At 44.6% G+C, this 22,436-nt stretch overlaps 1 protein-coding gene across 1 annotated transcript in view; it reads left to right on the top strand.

Annotated features, from left to right (window-relative positions):
• The window catches only part of SYPL1 (synaptophysin like 1), a 38,063-nt gene that overhangs the window by 10,583 nt on the left and 5,044 nt on the right, over positions 1–22,436 (top strand). Inside the window, 1 exon segment of the mRNA XM_080392022.1 lies at positions 1–22,436. This exon segment is cut by the window's left edge and continues 10,583 nt beyond it. Within this exon segment, the coding sequence (XP_080248148.1) occupies positions 22,269–22,436 (168 nt within the window). The 5' untranslated portion in view covers positions 1–22,268.

Raw genomic sequence — 22,436 nt, 5'->3', positions numbered from 1 at the left:
GCTGTGCACAAAATAAATATGTCTAGCACCCTGATGCAAATATAATGTTAGTTAGAAATCAGGAAGCCCCTTCTGACTCATGAGTAGCTTCTCCCAGCGGCTCGGAGGTGGGACACAGCCACTGCACGGTTTGCCTGAGCCCACAGGCAGCATGGGGAGGGATGGGGTGATGTAGAGTTGCCCTTATTTCTATTTATTTTACTGATCTGCCCCTATTTGATGGGTTTTTCAGTTTTCAGAATAGCACAGGTTCCAAGCAACAGGTGCAGCATTTCTGGCTCTCTCCCTCTTCACCAAAGGCAGTGCAAGACATCTAATGAAAAGAAGAAGAAACATTAAGCTAAAGGCACGTGTTGGTCTTACTAACCAACGCTAACTAACCTTAGAAGGCTTATTACTGTTTTGCTGCTACTTTTTACCTCAAAAAGGAAGTACTCTGGGCTGGAACTACTGTGAGACATGTTTAGAGCAAGATAAGAGTCCAGTCAAGATCCTGCCCTCCGTTAAAGGTATTTTTGTTCAGGAAATATATTGGTAACCACTGGTGGGTGGGCGAAACCAAAGCAGATGATTAAAAGTAGGTGAGTAAACTGTCTTTCTTTTTACTCTTTTTTTTCCACCTGCTTTCTGCACCAGAGAAAGCACACAAAACCAGATACATTAATTCTAATTTTGGGAAAAGTGGGGGGGTTAAGGCTAAAACAGAAAAGGAAGACTTCATCTTGAAACAACGCCTGCCAGAGCCTGCATTGGCAAGGTGCTAATGCGCTTCCCGCCTGGGTGAAATGATGCTGCCTTTGGCCTTGAGCCCCATGGCACACCATGGCTCATCATAGATATCTTTTATTGTGGCTTAGGGCCAAAAAGGCAAAAATAATGACTTATATTTGCACAGCACATTTCATAATCCACTGGGGTTGCAACTGAGCAGGTTGTGTGCAGCTGTGCCCTTCTCATTCAAATTCCTGAGTGCCAAATTAATGCGCTGGTTTGTGCTTGTTAGAGAAGACACTAAGTGGCCTGTCTTTCCTCTTTGTTGCTTGATAATGCACCCTGCTGCAAGTCACCCTGAGAGCTGCTGCTGTTGATTTTTATCCTCCTAGGGCTGAAACAACACTTTAATACCAGGTAGTGTATAATCAGTACAAACCTGCCCTTGCTCAGGTCCCCAGCTGGAGCAAGAGATGTATCTGTCTGAAAGCCAGAAAGACAAAACCATGTGTTCTCTCAGCTGTTCATCTCCAAACTGCTCTTTCTGGCAGCTGGGCATGAGGCTTCTTCATCTGGCATTAATGTCTATGTCTGCTCTTCAAAAAATCACCCATCACTTATTTTTTTGCCTCCTTGCTGCTTAGCCTAACATTTTCCTGAATAGCCAGGAATAAAGTGGCCTTGTGGGCTTTTTTAAGTTCACAGAGCTATAGGTGAATAACAATACCCAAGAATCAAAAGCATTATGTTTAAATGTGTCTAATAAATACAATGAAGAGAGAGAGAAGTCTGAAGGCTTTTCTACACCTGAAACAGATAATTCAAGGGTCATGAAAAATTCACTGCGATAAAAAATGTAAGTCCCTGGAGCTTTTGGAGTAAATCTGGTCCAAACCCAAAGAGAGTCAACCAGGGATGCCTTTAATAAATGTTTAATTAATCAATCATGGGATCATGCAGTTCCTAATTATCTTCTAATAGGCATTTTACCCAGTAATTAGTTTATCTACGCACTGAGCTCACACCAAAGGCCAGCGTCCTCCTCCCGCTGGGCAATATTGCTGATGGATGCTTGTCAACAGTCCTCATAGCCCCTGGTACAGCCACGCTGGCTCAGCACCCAGAGCTTAGCTCAGAGAGTCACCCCAAGTCACAGTGCCCAAACGGCCAGATCAGGTGGGTGCCTGTACCTGCAGGCAGGGTTTGAGGGGTGGCTGGGGATCCAACATCCCCCCCAGCGGGCAGAGGGATGCATCCTCCCACCAAGACCTGGGGTGATGCAGTAGCTTCCCTTTTCACCTGGGATTTTGCTGGCAATGGGAAGTCTCTGTCTCCCAGCTCCTGCTGGCATTGTCTATGGGAGTTGCAGGGGCAGGATTTGGCTGGGCTGTTGGAAGTTTATCCTCACTCTCCAGGAGCCACAAAGCTCCCAGGGTAGCCAGTGGAGTGATGGGAGGGGTGAAACCCGAACCATGGGCACCCCAACTTGGGCCTGGGGGTCCTTCAGCCACCTGCAGTGCAGTGGCAGGAGCTCAGAGGAGCAGTGCAGCCTGAATAATGTCATTTTCCAGCCCAAAATAATGCCACTGAAGCCAAGTCAATGTCAGCTTGTGTTCTACATATTTATGGGTTGTTCTGCCCATGTCTGGTGCGGAAGAAATAATAACAGTTGTACACTAGACTGATGCGGTCCTTTTGGGCTTGGGCTTCACTGTGCCAGGCAGGAAGCCCAGCCCCGCTCCTGCCCAGCAGCCACCCCAGCACCCAGCCTGGGAGAGGAGCCTGACCCCAGCTTTGCAGAGCACCACCTGCCTCCTGGGGTGTCTAGCGCAGTCCCACATCCATCCCATGCTGTAGTCCCCATCCAAATAGCAATAGCATGAAACTGTATTTTATTTAACTCAGTTTTGCTTTCTATAAAAATACAGTAAGAAAGATTATTTCACCAACCAAACTGGGGGAATCCATTAAATAACTATCAGAAAGCCCTGTGCAGCTTTCTGAACTACTCTGTTATTAGATGGAACTGGTTTCTTTTGAGGACTATCTTTATTTTGACTATTTATTTAAAATATTTCAACTAACAACCAAACTAGTATAAAAAATGTTGCCTTGACTCCAGACCCAACCTAGAAGCTTTAAGGTTGATTTGCTTTAGGTTTCTGAGACCAGAAATCAGTGCTGGGCTTGCAGAGGATGCTCAGCTGCAGCCCTGTGGCACAGGCACAGTGTATCATCACACCTTTGCCTCTTGAGCGTAATGCCACCTGAACACAGGCTGTGCCCCTTCCCTGCCTGCTTGATTTTTGGGGGCATTTTCTCTTGGTAGGTCTGTAAGGCCTTCCTCAGGGAAATACTTTGTAACCTCTACTAATCACGAAAGCAATTAGGTAGAAACCCACATAGGAACCCTCTAGTTAGGATCTAGAAATGCATCTTGCCAAAAGCCAGAGCTGACATCTCCTGGAGCAAAAGGCTGGGTTTTTCCTTCTCAAAGGACAACAAAATATGAGGACGTCCCCACCAGTGCAATCCTGGGTCTGTGCTGCAACCGCTGCAGTGAAGCCTTCACGCTCAGCGGTGGATTCATGCTCAGGCTGGCATTGGTTGCTGGAGGCTGTGTGTGACCTGCTGGAGTAATCCCATGTGCACAACAGCTCGGACATGTCTTTTGACATAAAGGTGACAACTTCACGGCTCGGCTGAGCAGTATGTTGGAGCTAGGTTGCTTGTCTGACTTGGCACTATGGGATGGGATTGTGTAGTGGGAAAAGCCAGTATCAATTAATCTCAGCATTTTTAGCTCCAGCTTCAGTTATGTGAAGGGCCGTCTCATTCTGTGAGTAGTTCTTCACATCCCATCATGGTTCAAGCAGGTTTCTTACCTGCCTCTTCACTCCTGTGCTGGGGCACTTGTGGGCGGGAGGGTAGGGGACGGTATCTCCCTCCCTCTGTGTTCTCAGCCTGGGTAACTAGTCCCCAGCTGACAGCCAGCTCGTGGGGACACTGTCACTGCTGTCCTCACCATGGGGTTCCTGTGTGGCAGCACCGATGACCGCACATCGAGTGCACAAGACTGTCCCCACGTCATGCACATCACCATGTTATCCGTTACCACTGCTACAGTGTGACCGCTGGTCTCTCACTGATTCCATTTCTTTTTAATGAAAGTAGATGGACTTCAAAGCCCCAGAGGAGTGATTTCAGGTAGGGGAGGGTCAAAGTGTAGCTCAGTCTTGCTGGGCAACTTCATAAGCTGAATTTGACAGTGATTAGATAGAAATGCATGGATGTGCCTCTGCTCCAGGAGACACGTGTCCACCGATCCAGGTAGTCAGTGGCTACAACCTGTCTTGTCTGCAAGGGGATGCAAACAAATTTTTTGTGGCTGGACAGAGCAGAGAGATGCATGCTTGTGGTGGGCATAGTTGCAGGGAGGGATTTCATGAAGATCCCAGTGCTGGCAAGGAGCCACCAGGACAAGTGCAGGGGTTGTAGCAGCCTCCTGGACAAGAAGCCAGCACAGGTTGGTCACTGCCCATAATTTCAATGAGGCTACTGTGGCATGTACAGGCTTAATGTGAGAGCACAGGTACAGCTGGAAGGGACTCAAGGAAAGAAGAAGATACCATGTAGACAAACAGAAACAAACAGGAGTTTTTTCAAGGAAAGACCTACTTTTTAAACAAGAACGGGAAACCCTGGGGGAGGTGGGGATGCTGCTGCTGCTTCATCCTTTGACTCCACGAACAAGGCAGGGATCTGCAAAGCAGTTGCCAAACCCCTGAGAGTGTGAGTCCAAGGCATGTGGCAGCTACAGAGGCACCATCTCAGCTCAAGGCTTTGTCCCCCAGGGCCCGAAAACCCCCGAGGGTGGCTGTGGCTGACTCTGGTTTCATACAAATCACTATAAATCAGACATAGGTCCCATCAGGTTCGTAAATGCACATTACTGCTGTCTGTACCTCATTGCTCAGTCTCTTGTATGCCGTTTCACAAGGAATCCCCAACTCTGGTGCAGGTCTCCTTTTCCACACATTTAAAAGAAGGTGAATTAACCTGAGCCTGTTAATATGTCAACCAAGTTGAAACATTTGCAGGTAAAACATAAAGCTCAGGTTGATAATGGCAACTGGAAACCTTGCTAGAGCAAGACATAGCATCTGGAAACAAAACAGCTGGGGATGCACAACAGGCTATTGAGCTGGTTTGGGGGGAAGGGGATGTACATGAGGCTATTGAGCTGGTTTGATGGGAAGCATTGATTTTCCTCTATAGTCAAATGCTGCCACACAGCTTCGCAAATTCTCCCTGCTCCCACTTCATTCAAAAGTTAAAAATGGACTGCAGTGCTGGAGAAAGGGTTGATGAAACAATAGCTCTTTTTGTCTTTTCTTCCTCAGCAACACAGGGAGAACAAATTGCAAGGGGAAAAGAAGAAAAAAGCATGTATCTGCCAAGATGAGTCTCGTCCTTTTTGCCAGTGGGCTGAGCAGAGTATGTAGCGTCTTTCTCAGAGGAATCACAACTGCAGTGAAAACTACAACTGAGTCAACTCTGGTGCCGGGAAATCCCCAGTTTTCCCACATGAGATGACCAAGGAAGATTTTTGGTCACTGAAGACTGTTACCCTTTTCCCCAAAGGCAGCACAGGAGTTAAGAGTGTAAGCAGCTGCCCTCAAGTAACAGGACTATAAATCTCTGTCTCAAGGGCAATGAAAATGAAACTGCCTCAAGTGCTATTGGAAAATCCCTCCTTGTTTCTTACTGGATTCAGCCACACAGAATTAAATCACTGGTTTTTCCTTACTCAGGGCTGTGCAGCTTGTAGATAAAGGAAGACAAATGTAGTCATCTGTGGCATCTTGCTTGGTTGATGCTCTTGTGCACAGGGGCTGTATAAAACCACCTTCCAGAGTGAGGCGACAACTCATCCATACAGGAACCAGGCCCTGTTTTTGTTGAACTTAGTTTTTTTCTTTCACGTATGGAATATCTGACATCAACATCGCTGTGATAGCAGCTGCACAAGGAAATACATTACTTCCTCTCTGAGTGTGTTCCATCACTCAACATTTTATTTTTGCACTAAACCACAACCGGGTATGTCACCCAATTCTGTGCCCCACTATCCCCTGCCACCGGAAAGGCACTAGAAAAGCATCATGGAGGCAAAATGTGCCACAAAAGGCCCGTTCAGTATTTGTGTCAAATGCCTTCCCCACAAACGTGCTGCCGAGGCAGTTTTCTGGACTCACAGAGTAGCCGAGGGCTCTTCTTGCAGCATATGCCCCTTCCTCCCAAAGCTGTCAACCTAAATGGGGACAAGAAATCCAATCCTTAGCAAGACCCGCAGTCCAAACTTGCTCCAGAACCCAGAAGACAATGAAATCCTCTCTCTGGCTGTGCAAATAATGGAGAAAAACCCGAAACATTGACAAGCCTCTTACTGCTTTTCCTTTCCTTAGCAATAATTCCTTAGCAATAAATCCTTAGCAATAATAAGACAAAAGAGATAACTTGTATCCTAAAAGAACTAGGTTCTGCTTGGGTGCAATGCCGTTGATGTCTATGAGAAGGCTATCAGCAAGGGCGTTTGGGTGTTTTACCCCAACACAGAAATGCAGAAAACACACTGCTAGCTGACTGCAAAATTCATAAGCACTCCCTGCTCCCTCGCAAGCTTTTGCACAAGCTCAGGCTCAAACTGATGTGCCCTTGCACCGGCTGGAGCAGGAGGCAGCAGCTGGGTGCAACGTGACCTCCTCTGCCCAAAGCAGCTTTTGCAGCAAGGAAGTCATTAATGACTTTGCAGCAGCACGGGGCAGTTCTGGGGGCTCTGCTGCCTCCAGCCCTGGCTCCCCACAGGCTCCTGGACAATCTTCTGCATTCTCTGAGTGTCTGAGATGAATCCCATGCTGAGGGCTGATTTTCTTAATATGGCAGCTGAGTTCAAATAAACCGCATTTTATTCACATACAGCTGAAAGATTTTGTTGGATCCAAAATGTCATGTTCTCCGTCTGATCAGGTTTGAATCTATTCTCATTATTAAATAAAGAAAATTTCAGAATAAAACATGTTTTCAAAATGAAAAACTACAGCATTTTAATTGAAAATATGTAAAATGGAAGTCTTATTTCTATACATGTATATTATATATATGTAACATTAATAAAAATATGTCATATCTTTTTCTTTTCTGTATATATATATCATACCCTTATATTCACCCAAAAGACACTTTCTGAATTAGATACAATTTCTTGTCAACACAGGAGAACTTTGAGGGGAATAAGCCATTTATCAGAAATAAAAAAAAAAAAAGAAGAAAAAAACCCCAAACAAATCCTGATCCAGTCCCTTTTCTAGATCTGCAATTTTGCTTCCATTCATTTTGCAGTCACTAGTAGGGCTGTTGGCTCTTCCGAATGCACCTGAGTGAAATTCAATCTAGTCCTGAGGTCAACTTGAATGTCAGCATTGCCTAGATGGGAGAGGTCTTACTTGAGCGGTAAGTGATCTATAGAGTTGTGCTGGTTCATTGCACGGGGCTGAATGCGACCTTTAGATTGCTCCTTCAGCTCATCCGAGACTTTGTACATTATCTTTGGGACATTAAGCACAGCAGGATGAGCTCTCTGGGGAAATTCGGCAGTGTTGCCAGCACTCTGATGTCTGGTCCTGTGGGACGCAATGTACTTCTATCTCCGGCTTCTGGAGTCATATGAATATGTGAGGATCTCAGCTTTCAAGACATTGAAAAGTAGGTTTCTAGCTATTGAGATTGCAGAGAAAAGCTGGCAAATGTCACCTCCTAAAGGTAAAGAATCAGAAGACAAATGAAAAAGAATCTGAGCTGTAGCAAAAAACTGATTTTTAAGCTAACTGCATGGCTTAAAACCAGCACGTTTTTGAGGACCAACTATCAACTTTTGAATAGTTGGAATAAGAAATATCATTAAATTCATGAAGAAAGAAAAAAATGTTCCTTGCTTTTTCCTTCTTCTCTCCCTGCCCTTCTTCCTTCTTTTCTAAGGCTTTAGCCTATTGCTTACAGTCCTTGATGCTTCTCGGTCCAGACATGCCATTGGAGGAGGATGCTGCTAACCAGTCAGATGAAGTGTGATTACTGGGAATTTTCCAGGGTTGCAAAATGTTTTCCTTGCATCTGCCAAAGCTAACAGCAGCAGCAGTCGCTGAACACGTGCCACTGGAAAATCACAAGCAGGCTGGCTGCCAAGTATGCGGAGCTCTTTGGACAGAAGCATGTCAGGGTCTTGTGAGTGTGAAAGGACATTGCCATGTCTGAGCTGGCAAGGCAACGCTCCGGGCTGGCCTCGGGCACGTGACAGCCCATGACTGTGTTCCCAGCCAGGAGGGCTGGGGCTGAGCCAGGTGCTGCCTGCAGAGATGCACTGCGAGCTGCTGGGCTTCACATCGCAGCAAGCCTTGTGCAAGGACTGTCCGTTTGCCATCAGAAGAGCACATTTATTTTTAATGGAACAGTTTAAGTGGAAGCAAAGTGGTCAGCATGGAATAAACAATCTCGGCTAATGGCACGCTGACATTCAGTCACAGTTCAGTGGGGATGTCTCCAGCACCCCTTGAATCTTGTGCCAAGCCATCAAATCCCTCTCATTCAGCAATGCGCATTTGCCAAAAAAAGGCTAAAAAGAAATCTATTGAGGAGTTAGTCTACTGTGAGCACGTGAAGAGGATCATCACCAGTTGGTGTGGAGAATTTTAAATTTATACTGCCCACATATGTCCACACTAGATCAGACCTGGAGCCTGTCTGGCTCTGTAGCCTGTTCCATGGCAGTGCCCCAAACTAGGGGAAAGATACCTAGAACTATGGAAGTCTTTCTTCCAGCCTCACATGAGTTGTGACATGCGGGATTTGGTGAGGGAGTCCATTCGCCAGTGGCATTGTAGCAAAAAAGGAGCTCTTTTGTACAACTCTGAATCCCATGGCTGCAGTAATGCCTCATCCAGAAAAAAAATGGTGGGAAAGGATGAATCCATGTAACTTAGAGAGATCATAATTTTTCACAGAATCACAGAATGCTGTGGGTTGGAGAGGACCTTTAAAGATCATCTGATAGTCCAATTCCCCTGCCATGGGCGAGGACATCTTTCACTCGATCAGGTTGCTCAAAGCCCTGTCCAGTCTGACCATGAACACTGGGTGACCTGTTGCAGTGTGTTACCACCCTCATTGTAAAAATTTCTTCCTTATACCCTGTTTTGGTAGTATCTGTCCAGGTGAGAACCTCATCTTGTGTATACAGAGAAACAGGAACACACACCTCTGTATACAATTGCTCTCATTTGGGTTGATTTCTACTTTCATGCTTTTGCACTGAAGCCTAATTCTTCAATTAAAGCTATCTATTTCCATGGGACATGTCCAATGGCATCCACATTTTTAGGATATGACTTCCAAGGAGTTATTCTTGATTTATACCATTTTAATGAAAAAATCGAATGAAGCTCCATCTTATAGAAGGTTTTGTCAAAACACTTAGGCCCTAAATTCTGCATTCCATTAACAATATGCATTTTAATCAGGTACTTGAAATTCATATCTTAATGTAGATTATGTGTGCATATGTTATGTGCCAAGCCTATATATACCTCTGTGAGGAGCTCAAAAAAAACCCTCAAATCCTCTCTCTTGGATGTTAACAGGCAAGCATGGAGAAGGTAGAATTTTTAGGCACTATGTATAACCAAGAATTTGGTGCACGCTCACAGACGCGATCAAAGGGGGCAGTAACAGTGGATTTATGCCTTTGCGGAACCAGCCAAGCTGGGACAGCCTCACAGTTTGCTGCCTGTGGCCCTCAGAGGTTGTTCCAGCTTTATGTTTCACTAACACAAACAATCGAAATGCTGCCTGGGGGCAACAGATCAGCAGGACTGATTAAACCAACTACTGGAAAAATCCCCAGGAAGCTCGTCAAAACATAGCATCTCCAGCACTGAAACACAAGCTGTGTTAGTTCCTAGAACCCACTCCTGGGTTTGGTAGGTTTAAATGGTATGTTCATACAGACACAGACATGCAGCCAGCCCGTGATCCTGAGATGACAGCGCAACAGGTTATCTCTTACAGCACAGCAGAGCTGGAGGCATTAAAGCGCTGTGCACAGGTAAGGCACATCCTGCTGGCTGTGCTCTACTGACATGCAGGTATTTGCTGAAGGGCACATTACAATGACAGGGGCACCAGTATGTATAAATGACTCCAGAGCAACCACATAATTAGGCAACCTAGACTTTCCTTCTAAGCTTTCAGTTCTTCAAAATTTTCTCTGAGTAAAGGGCTCATCTGTGAATATGATGAATGGCCTATGAAATGGCTCGTACAGCAGGATGCTTACAATAAAATGGGTTTGGAGCAGACAAGGCAGCGTTATTATTCCCCTGCCTGCCTGGCTTCTTGCCAGCCTCCTGCCGCCTTCTATCTCCCATGACAGGAGGATGGAAAAATTTTCCCAGAATTGGTTAACATGAGAGAGATCCTATGAAAAAAGGATAGAGTATGAAGGAGGGAGGTGATGGTTGAAGGGAGAAATCAGGATTGCAAGGGCTGACGCAAGCGTTAAGCACCTGGAGAGGTGGAAGAGCAATGAGAGTCACCACAACAGGGAGCAAGAAGGAAATCCCAGGCAACAACTTCTCTATGTACGCTCCAGCTCTTCCCCAAAAATGCTGCTCCTATATGAGAAAATTCAAGAGTGGCAAGGAAAGCCACCTGCCCTGGAGGACTGTTGGTCAGCAAACGGGTGAAGCATTCCAGGGCAGGAACTAGACACATGGACCAGCTCTCAATTATCAGGCACAGTTTAGGAGTGAGCATGGTCCAGAGATCATTCCCACCCAGTCCTGCAGCCACCGTGGTTTGGAGGTTAAGGCTTTATGAGTGGAGAGTCAGATAACACCATGTCAGCTGGCCTCCATGTCCAGGAGGGTCCCTGGCCACGTTTAATTTACTGCAGCTGAAGCATCTGGGAAACTAAGGTTTTCTTCTGTATTTTATACTACATTTCACACTGCGTTTATACTGCCAACCACCACAGCCTTATGGCTGTGGATAGATAAGAATTTTTAAAAACTGGACTGGAAAAACCTTTAAAGCAAATCTTTAACCTGGTTTTTAAAAATCTTTCTGTGAGGGCCAGTTGTTTTTACAGCCCAAGTATCTGAAGGCCCAGACTTGTCAGGTAGCCTATAGGAGACCCTTTTCTTCTGGTTTCTCTGTGATATTGCTTTCCTAGGATAATCTGGCAACATTGCAACACCTTTCTCAACTGCTATCCTCGTTTGTTCCATTTTCTGCCAAAAATTGTGCTCCTGTTGAAGCTCACAGTCTGACTGCCCAAATTTATTCCCTGACTGGATGCAGCAAGCAAAGGCCAGAGGCCAGGGGTCACTGTGTGCCTACTTGGTTTGTCTCTGCTAAATGTCAAGCGCTGAAGCGGTCTTGGAGGAAAGATGTTAAATATGTAGCTACCAAATTACAGTGCCAAGAGTATGGTTTGCTTTTTCCATGCGAAGTTGGACTTGGCCAAACTCTTGGCTTGCATCGAGGAGAGACCTCACCCTTGCATTTGGAAGGCTATGAACTTTTAGGCTAAGGATTTATGAACTATTTTCTTTCATTGAGTAGCATTTGCTTTTAATGACATCAAGGAAGGCTTTTTTATTTACATAGGTTGCTTGAGACTTGTTTGATTTGTGTTTTGTTTTCTAGAAAATTTAATCCAGTCAGATAATAACTGAATTAACTACATAGCAACACTTTAATTTTATTATGCCCTCTATTTCAGTCTTCACTTCTCATTGCCATTTCCATGTTATTTAGCGCATGTGTATTTTTGCAATTTGTGATGTAAAAGATACGATCTACCTAGTGTATTTCATTGCTTCCAAATTCTTAACAGATTCTTTAAGAACTTCTATTGTCTCTCCTTTGGCAGACAAATAATACCTGCCTGACCATCTGTATTTGTGTACAGTTATCCCACCCAAGTACACAAGACTTCCTTTCTCACCATTTAGAATGAGAAATATTTGTACTGTTGAATAGATTAGTTTTTATTTTATGGCCTGATGTCCATGACCCGGATTTGAGTTATAAACTGGTCATGTGTCAGGGCTCATTATCCACTGATTACATAAGCTATTGTTACCAGGATAAATTTAGAATTCATCTGAAAATCACAATTAATCATTTGACCAGCTCTACAAATAAGGTCAGCCAACATCTACTGTCTCTAAGTTCATGTATATTTTAGAATATCTTCTGTGGTTTAGCTGCCTTGATTTGTGTTATAATCAGATATATCTAATTACAGATTCAAATTGCTTTGTATATTAGCTTACTAACTCAAGTGTGTTGGCATGTCTTTTAAAGACTATCATATTCTAAATATGTGCATAGACAATAAAGTAGCAAGATCTGAAATAATTACTATTTATATCCTTCCATTGTTTGCTCAAAACCCAGTATTTCATATTCAGATATTGTTTTCAAGATGATTAAGCTGACTCCTAAAATGTTTTTCCTAAAATGTTTTTGTTTTTTCAAGTCCAATAATGCTTCAGGACTATTTCCATCTGGTAGTAATAGTCCTGTTTATTCTGGAACATCTTGGTTTATATTATGCCTCTGTGTCACAAAATCTATTGAAATCATGCAAAACACCAATCTTTCTGCCAAAGTCAATAAAATTACTACTTGTTGAAGAAAACAGTAAACAACAGAACTTTGTAATGATGTCATTAACACATCCTTTGTCAACAGTTGGGAAATCTGGAATCTTCAAGAAAAATAAATAATAAAAAAATAATTAATTCAGCTTAGTTGTACAATTAATTACACATAAACTTCTAATGAGATTTGGCTAGAAATGTAAACAATTTTTGTAGCAGCATTAGCTGCACAGCAGCATAGCAGCTGTAGTTCAGCATGTAGCATTGGTGCTGCATTTTATCCATCCACCTCATAAATGGACACATTTTAAAGCTTCTTTAATTCTGAGAGTCAGCACGCTCCAACAGGCCCTTTGCAACTGGTCTATAGACCTCAGCTGATCTTGAATCCAGTTCAGGAGTCTGATTCAGCACATTTTGGGGGCTCCCAAGGGATTTTGTCCTACCCTACATTTTCTGCTGGGAACCAAATTCTCCTGTTCTTTGTGTTCAGAACATTCCTGGGATGTCACCCCAAACTACCTCTTGCTTTGTGCCAACACAAGCTTTTGTGCATCCATTTGGTACAAAAAAGAAGAACCTACTCACGAGTTTATTTTTTGCCCTGATCAGTTCAAATCTGTGACAGTATAAACTTCCGCTGAAAACAGTGCAGCCATGGATGAAGTATGTTTATTTAACAGTCAGTGCCAACAAAGCAGCACATAAAGCACTAGAAAACAGAGTGGTAGGCTGAAGTCCAGTGGACAGATATTGCCAGAAAATGGGGTGGTATGGTCAAAACTGAACTTACTATGTTAGCTCTCAGACTGCTGTCAGAAAATGAAGAGAGGGGGAGAGGGAGGGGTTTTCTGATTTGTAGATTCATCAAAAAGTCAATTAATAATAGCATTACAGAGTTGTGTTTTCCATAGGGTACAGGTCACATGTAGTACTAAATGCTAAGCTTTCATGAGACCAATGTATATTCAGGGATCCTACTGATAACCCACACCAAGCTCAAGCGGTCTGGCTGCAGCACAAAGTATGTTCTACCACCTTTCCTCCATGATTTCCACTTTAACTCAGCATCTATGGTATTCTTAATGTCTTCCCTTCATCCAATCAATTCTGTTGGGTTTCACAGATGACAAACATAAATTAATAATAATTTATTAAACGAATGATAAGCCCCTTGTCCTGAAAATGGGTATTTCCACAGCGTGCACTATCACAACACGCCACTAGATGGTACAACAGGATTCTGTCTGCACAGAGCTGTAGCCACTCAGCGCTCCCAGATAAAACCCTTCCAGTAAGAAACTAAATTAATTCTGGTTGAAGATTCATAAGTCTAGAAAGTAATTTAGAGGTTTTATTTCAAGTGCATACATCATATTCTTCGTCCCTTACAGTTAATTGTTATGTTCCAGAAATGTCTTCAGCAATGACTTCCCAACGTGTATTTACAGAACAAGGCACATAACAGAATACTTACTGTAGAGGGCAAGTCCCGCAGCTACCTAGTTAAAACCTACAAAGCTATGAACTATGACAATTAAGCCACAGGATTCGTTTGTGGATTTTGATCCCCCATGGAAATCACACTGCCTGGGAGACATGCAGTTACGAGAAACTTTTGCTCTGAAGCATCCTTCAGAGGAGCTACTGCCTCTGTGGCAAGGACTGCCTTCCCTCTTGCCCTTTGGAAATGTACACAAAAATGTGAGGGGTAAGGGACATGACTGCCTGCCTTTCAGTGGCTTCCACAGAGATCAAGGAGAGTAACAAGAATTTTTACACATGCAACAGTAGAAAATTGAAATTCAAGGCAGAAGGGTACTAATAAGCAACATAATAGTTCAGAAGTAATTGTCCTGCTATGAGTGAAATGTTTACCATTTATTTTAAAATTTTTGATATGGTGTCTCAGAGAAAATCTAACTTTTATTATCCACAGACCTTAAAACCTGCTTGGATATGATAGAAGAATGGTACATGCAGTGAAATATGTCTCAAGGACTTTTAGTAGAGGGCAACATTAAACAGTGATTTCCAGCGCCTTGGAGAAAAAAGCAGAGGGGTGCCACAGAAATCAGGGAAAGGAACAACATCACTTGGCATTGTTATTAGAAAGCCAAAAGAGAAATAAATGGAATAATAAATATACTACCAGGTCTAAAGAGGGAATATCTATCTAAAACATCAGAGCACACAAGCAAATAAAATGATACAGATACTAGAAAACAAACAGATAGCTAACAGAATGGACAAAAAATATGTAGCCTATTTACATCACAAGAAACTACCTGTAGACAGCTATTTGGCAGGTGAGATTTATTTAATACGGGAGGAAGAAAAGCATTTTCCCCACCTGCAGTTTCCAAAGTTATGACAGACCTACTGAATAGACAGCATTGTGGACAGAGTGGTCCCATGCAACGGTGTGTCCCCTGCCAGATAAGCATTAACTTAATCATCCACTCTTTCTCTATCTATAAACACAGAGCTCAGGACTTCCCTGAATTAATCCTTGTTTGGACTGTGTAGGGGATTAGGATGGGAAAAGAACATCATGTATCATCAAGGTTTTTTCCACTGCTATCACAAGCAACAATATTGCAAATACTCTAAACTCCCTCTTAAAACAACTTCCAGTGTTTGCCTTCTGCTGGAAGACATTTCCAGAATCTCAGACTTAGACTTTATGTTCAGCATAAATTATATTCTTTGATTATATGCAGTGATCCCTGTGGTAAAACAGTCTTTTAATATAAATCTCTGCCTTCCCTAGGTCTACTCCCTCATGAACTTCAAGTCAGCAGTAATACCTTCAGTTACCCTTCCTTTTGCTAAGCGAAATCACCCAAGTTCTTTCAGTCTGAGAAAATGAGCTCTCCGTGACCCTTAATCATCCAGGTAGTTTGAATTAATCTTTCACAAGCATTAGTAAATGAGACCGCTGTGTAATGCTCCAGAGGAGGCTCACTCGCTCCTTGCACAGGGGCAGTAGTGTTTTGCTGTCTCCATCGGAGACACGTATCCCCAGGGCAGGCAGGAATCCCACTGGTCTCTCCCACAGTCTCGTCAGACACCATGAGGCCAGCTATATAAACCCACAGATTGTCCTTCTTTTTATTTTCCAAAGAATGGGATTCGGTAAACTGAGAAATTTTTTATATTTTTATATTTTTATATTATTAAGAATGTAATATTAATTAATTAAAATATTTTTTTTTCACTTTAGAGCTATCAGTTACCTAGTTTCTAATTAAGTCTGTGTTTCACATCAGTTTCATATCCTTCTGGAGTCATCAAGTACCAGGTCAAACACCTTGTAGAACTTGGAAGCAGTTACAGTGACAATTATTATTGGCCCCAACCTTTGATCACCACTGGTTATTCATCAGCTAATCAGCAAAAACTAACTCCCACATGACTGTGTAGCTTGACATTAACTATATTGTTCTAATTTAATTCTCTATCAGTATGGTTCTGCATCAGTCAGCCCATATTTTTCTTAGGTATAGTGATAAATGGATAAGCCTATAATGCCATAACACCTGACATCTGGACCTTGACCACCAATTTAAAGATGATGGGCAATTATTGTTCATATTAAGACAGTTCCTTTACCAGCCCTGGCCAAACACGGCTGCTGAGTATTGACAGCTGATACAAAAGCTTTAGCGGATGTAACTCAACACTATCCTGAGCTCTGCTGGAGTGGAAAGGATTTATTACACAATTAGCGTATTGATACTTTGCTGCTTTTTCCCAAATACACAAAATAGTATTGCCCATTCCTGCATTTTTTTTTCCTTTTTATTGCCCCCCCCCCCCCCCCCCCCGGTTGATTTCCATCATTTATGTCTATTCACTTTGCTATAATGTCTTCCTTCTGCGTTTCAAAAATGCATTGCTGTTGTCTGCAGGGCTGTACATATACCGGTCCCTTGGTCCATTTGCTTTCTTATCACTTTTCTGCCATAGGCTGCCTCCTAATTTATATTCATTATTACCAAGTTCTCCCTGCTCCCATTTGTTACGTAATTTTTATACTTCTGTTGCTTTCTCCCTAAGCCAAACTGGTTTTCTAAGCAAAATAACTCTCTTTTTCTGTAGCGGGATATTTTTGTCCTCTTAAACAGTATACCTGCTTAAATTCTTCCTTGCAAAGATTTGATTCGGAATTGGTTTTAGCTTATGAAATTAGCCCTGTGGAAGTACTAGCTATATTTAAAGTGTTTGATATCACTTTGGAATGCCATCCACTAGCAAAAATGTTCCAAAATACTTTTAAACCCAGTGGAGACATAAGTTATATGGAGTGAAAAATTAAGAGCCTTTTCCAATTTTGCATTAATGAGCCCGCAGCTAGAACATTGTATATAGTTCAGAGTACACCCAAAGCAGACATCTAACAACTGAAAAGACTTGGGGAAGAAAAAAAAAAAAATAATCAATCAGGGCTAAGAGCATTTTTGAAGAAAGTTTTAAATAGTGAAATAAATGCTTTTAACTGACTGACAAGTGGAAAAGGAGAGGAATCAAAGTGCCTATATGCATTTTTAGGGAGATACATTGCCTACAGGGTATAAGTAGAAGATGGGGAATAAGGAAGACAGAGAAAGAAAATACTGAAATATATTGGATGGGGGGCAAGGAGTTTCTTGGTTCATTTAAACTGAACCAAGTCTTTATATGCCACATGTATGGAACAGTTCTTGGGCATGAAGGATGTGGAGATGATGAGCAAATAGATATTCCATCTTCTATCTTGGTCTGTCCCTTTTTTGTATTCTTATTCTACTCCTTAAAGGCACTGGCTATGCAGGCAGCTAAGCTAATCAAGGTGGCTTGAACCCTCAGTATCGTACTGCTTGTCTGGACTGTGGAGGTTTTTTTGTGAGCTTCATGTAGTATATGGAGAGTAGGGGCATAGATATTCTCCCACAGGATATGTTTTCCTGGATTGGACACTGCTCATTTAAATCTGTGACAGACCCGTAGAAGATCAAAGGACATTTCACCAACTGCTTTAGAGATACCACCATGAAACACAGCAAAAACACTGTCAGTTCCACAGACCCCCCCACTGGACTGATCCTGCAAGACATGCACAGCCCAAACTAAAGCACATTTTAGTTGTGCCATTGCAATATCGCCACAAAAGAGACACTAGAAGACTCGCACAGCTCTACTGCAGTCTTGTTCCCTAGTTTGCATCCACTGTTCAGCTCCATTGCATTTAAGAAGGATTAATTTCATCACCAAAATCACAGCTTACTGTTCTCCCCTTGTAACATCACTCAATGACATATCTTATGAAGTCAAATCATAAATTCATTATAACTGAAGTAACTAACTTCATTGTCTTAAACCTTATCCTGGAGGTACTCGGGTACCATTTGCTAAGCATATCTAAAGCATGCCCAAGGCAACAGGATGAAGGCTCAGGCAGAATCAGCTCTGCCCCTGCCGTACTACAGGGCTGATGGCACCACAGAGCAATGCACTTGCAGGAGATGGAACTGTTTCAAGGCTGTGTCCAAGACCACACCAGAGCACACACAGGAAGCCCGAACGCTCACAGATCTTGTCACCTTCACTTGGAAATGCAAGGTGTCATCATTCTGCAGACTGGTGGTTTAGGCTCCTCTTACCACCTTGGGGATTGCCATTCCTATGATACCCTGCTGCGATTTCCAACAGTATTGAGAGGTTGTAGCAGCCTCCTTTGAGGAGGGGCTGATCATTTTGATCTCATGCAAACTGCGTGAGAACATTAGACCCTTCTGCCAATGTTTTGCACACATCTGGGAGTGCTCTGCTCCATGACAAAACTAAGAAATACAACGTTTTAAAAATTAAATTTAGCATGTGCTTGATGATACCTGTATGCTCTGCTAGAGCCACGGGAGGCTTGAGCACTTGCAGAATGGCCCCATTCTGCCAAGGAAAGCTCCACAGGTATGCATGCATGTGCTCATACCCTTCAGTGCACTCTGTACCAAGTGTAGTTTGTACCCATAAATGCATATTCTTGGAGATTTCCAATAGACAGGTCAACTAGTCATAATTTCTAAATTAGTTACTAATCTGCAAGCTGATCTTAACAGCGAGCTCATACACTAACAACTACCTTAGTAGTGATGCTAGCAAGCTTGCAGTTACATCAGATTTAAAAGCTGTTTGCAGATACTGGGATTAATAGAATCAGTAATAATAATTAATTGTATTTTGAAGTATCAATGGTGTAATGTTTATGCAATAAAGAACCTATTTTATTAATTTTTAAGAGTTTTTATAACCCTTAAGGACTTGCATGTCAAAATTTGACAACTGGGGAATGACCATATTTTGTGTGTGCAGTCCATGGCACGCTCACAAGCACAAACAAGAACAAAGCAGAAGACACCAGTCAGGGAGGAGGCTGCCAGACTGGGCAGCAGCTGTATTTGTAACATAGCAGTGAAAGAAAAAGCCATCCCTTTCCACAGATTTAAACTTGGACTACCTCCAGGAGCCCATAGCAGCAGGCAGATCTCAGCATCTCTCTTGCTTGTTGTCAAGCTAGGGTCGAAAATCCTCCTTGAACAGAGAGGCAAACTGCATGAGAACATTAGACCCTTCTGCCAATGTTTTGCAGCAGTGCAGCCCCAGGCCGGCTGAAAGGCTGATGCTTTGCTACTGTTCTCATATGTACTCCCCAACCTGGAAGCTTCCCTATGCATTCCCACCCTTGGCTGGCCTCCCATGACTTATTCACTGTAGTAACATCTGTCACAAAGCAAACTCAGCCAATATTGCCCACCGGCCTCCATATCCCTGACCATTCCTTCCTTATCTGTCAGTATCAAGTCCATAGAGCACCTCACCTCATCAGCTCTTCCATCACCTGTGCGAGTGAGCCATCACTGCAGTCCAGAAAACTCCTGGATTGCTTGTGCCCTGCTGCGCTGACCTTCCAGCAGGTGCTTAAAGTTCCTCTCGGGAGCCAGAGCCACCTTCTGGTTATCTGAAGGTCTCCTCTACTTCTTCCTGATTAGGTAGCTTGTAGTAGACAGCCACAGTAGCATCACTCATGTTGTTCTGCCCTCTAACGCTAGCCCATAAACTCTCAGCTGGCTCCTCATTCACCATTTCTTCTGCTCTCTCACCCATCTTGGTTTGTCCCTCTTAAGGAGCCTTTATCCAACCATGGCAACACTCCGGTCACATGAACTATCCGATGCTGTCTCCATGACCCAAATGAGATTGTAGCCCTGCAATTACACACAGATCTCCAGTTCCTCCTGTCTATTCCCATGCTACATGTGTTACTATACAGGCACTTTACACAGTCACTCTTTCATGCCGACTTCCCGGAAGAGAGAGCTTGCACCACCACATTGTTCTGTAGGCACTTCCTTACATGCGTACATGCACTTGGAGGGGAAGTTCTGCCCTGTTTTCTTTTTTTAAAGTCTCCCCTTCAAATCATGTCATCCTGTGCACTTTGCTTACCAAACCAGTCCACCACTTCCTCACTTAATGTGGGTCATCATCTCTTCCTCTGATGCCCAATCAATCACTCCTAGTTTAAAGCTCTCCTCAGCAGATTAGCCAGCCTGTTGGAAAAGATGCTTTTGCCCTACTTGGTCAAGTGGATCCCATCTTTTCATAATAATCTTGAGTTCTCAGAGAGGGTTCCATGGTGATAAAAGCTGAATCCCTGTTGTTGACACCAGCTGCGCAAATAATAATTGATCTGCAGGATCTTTTCACTTCTCCCCAGGCCCTTCTTCCTCACTGGAAAAAATGAGGAGAAAACCAGCTGGGCCCCCAAGACATTGACCACAACTTCAGAACAACACAGCAGTCATGCTTGAAATGTTCTGGGTCTCCCCTGGTGGTATTGTTGGTACTCACATGGAAGAGCAGCAGCAATTAATAGTTTGAAGCTTGTCTCTCACAGCATCCTGGATCCAAGTCCCTGGTGAGCAGCAAACCTCAGGCTCAGCTGGCACAGAAGCTTCATTGGAGAAAACTCCCCACCCTTTTTCTGCTACCAGGGTACTGACTCCATTCTATAGCTGCAGACCTACAGCTGCAGCCATCCTTCTGGTGCCAGGAGCCACAAGCTTCCAGCCTTCACCATCATGGGAGCCTCCGTTTCCTAGCCGCATGGGCACAGACTCCACCTGCCCCTCCTATAGGAATGCGGTGGATTCCATTTCCTGGAGTTGCAGGATCTCAGAGAAGATCCAGTTGATCCCTTTCTCATCATCTCTGATGCTGTGTAGGCTGCTGACCTCCTCCCACAGCTCCTGGTGACACACACCTTTCACCTGTGCACGCATCCTGCAGGCAAGGAGCCTGTGTGCCGTAGCCCCAGCAAGAGGCCCCAGGCACTCCTCTGCAGCCCCAGGACTGGGGAGCTGTACCATCCCTCAGCAGCTCAGCCTGAGCCAAGGCCTCTGATGCACCAGGGACAGCTGATCCAGACAGTGCTGGGGACCGTGACCTGCAGCACACCACCACCACTGAGCATGCATATGCTGCTCTGCAAAGGCCCGCTTCTGCACAAATGGCTGCACCTGCTAACTATACGCGGGAGCTGCACTCCAAGCCAGCTCTTCCATTGGCATACCCTCAACACCTGCTGTAAGGCTGCCTGAAGCCATGACAGGGCTCAGCTGGGACAAAACCTCCCAGCACCCTTTGGCCAGGAGCAGCTCATAGAGCTTGCCGGAAGCTGCTAGATCAGTTGGATCTAGCTAGAAGCAGCCACAGCCTCCCTTCCCAAGAGCAGCACCAGACTCCCTCATGTTCCTCAGTGGGTTCCCAGGAGTCCCCCTGCAATCCCAGAAGAAGCTTTTGGAAGATCTTGAAGCAAAGCCAGGAAACTGTGCTGTCCAGTCAGGGCGGAGGGCTGTGGGCAGCCCCTCACACAGGCCTCAAATCTTCTTCAGCATGAGTTTTAGCTCTTCGGTTTCACTGAAGGTTAATGTATGAACAATAGAGCACAATCACAAAAACGATTTAAAGCTTAAAAAATTAAATGCTGATGATGACATTTCAGCAAACTTCCACTGTGCGTGAATTGTCAATTTGCTAGGAAAATCACTAAGCCCAAAGCCAAGGTATGGCACAGGCGATGCTCTGAAGAGTGCCAGCCTCTGCTGCCAGCCTCTGCTGCTGTCCCTCCTGTGAGGCTTGGCCACGGGGACATGCAGTCCCCACAGCCAGCCCTCGCTGCAGACCCACAGCCCCTCAGCCTGCCGGGGGAGGAGGGGCATCCCACTGCTGCCTTGTGCCACAAAATGGCTGACACCGCTTCTTCCTGTGACAGGTACCACACCGCTTCCCCCACCCACAGACAAGTCCTCAGTGGCAGTAGCCCCCACAGCCAGCTCTGACTGCAGCCCCTCAGCCCCCACAGCCAGCCCTCATCACAGCCCCGCAGCCCCTCAGCCTGCCGGGGGAGGAGGGGCATCCCGCTGCTGCCTTGTGCCACAAAATGGCTGACACCGTTTCTTCCTGTGACAGGTACTGCTCTGCTTCCCCACCCACAGACAAGTCCTCAGTGGCAGTAGCCCCCACAGCCAGCCCTGACTGCAGCCCCTCAGCCCCCACAGCCAGTCCTCGCTGCAGCCCCGCAGCCCCTCAGCCTGCCGGGGGAGGAGGAGCGTCCCACACATTTGCTGCCTCATGCCACAAAATGGCTGACGCCGTTCCTTCCTTGACAGTACTGCACCACTTTCCCCACGCACAGACAAGGTCCTCGGTGGCAGTAGCGCCCACCCTGCACTGAAGAGCCCCAGATGAGGTCACGGAGGGTAGGCCAGCTCCTCTGCGAGATGAGCGGGTATGGCAGGGCCAAGCACAGCAACCAGCCCTACAGGGAGGTGGCTGTGGAGGGGCAGGTGGTGGTGTGAGTCCTTGCTGGCTGCTTTGGTGTCTCCCAGGATGGATGGCTTGAGGCTGGACTTTGGCTTGCTGCTGGAGCCTTTGGGCTTTATTAAAGTCCTCGAGTGG

The sequence above is a fragment of the Falco punctatus genome (genome assembly GCF_963210335.1).
Source record: "Falco punctatus genome assembly, chromosome: 6".
Lineage (NCBI taxonomy): Eukaryota > Metazoa > Chordata > Aves > Falconiformes > Falconidae > Falco > Falco punctatus.
This window is presented reverse-complemented; position numbering and strand designations above follow the sequence as displayed.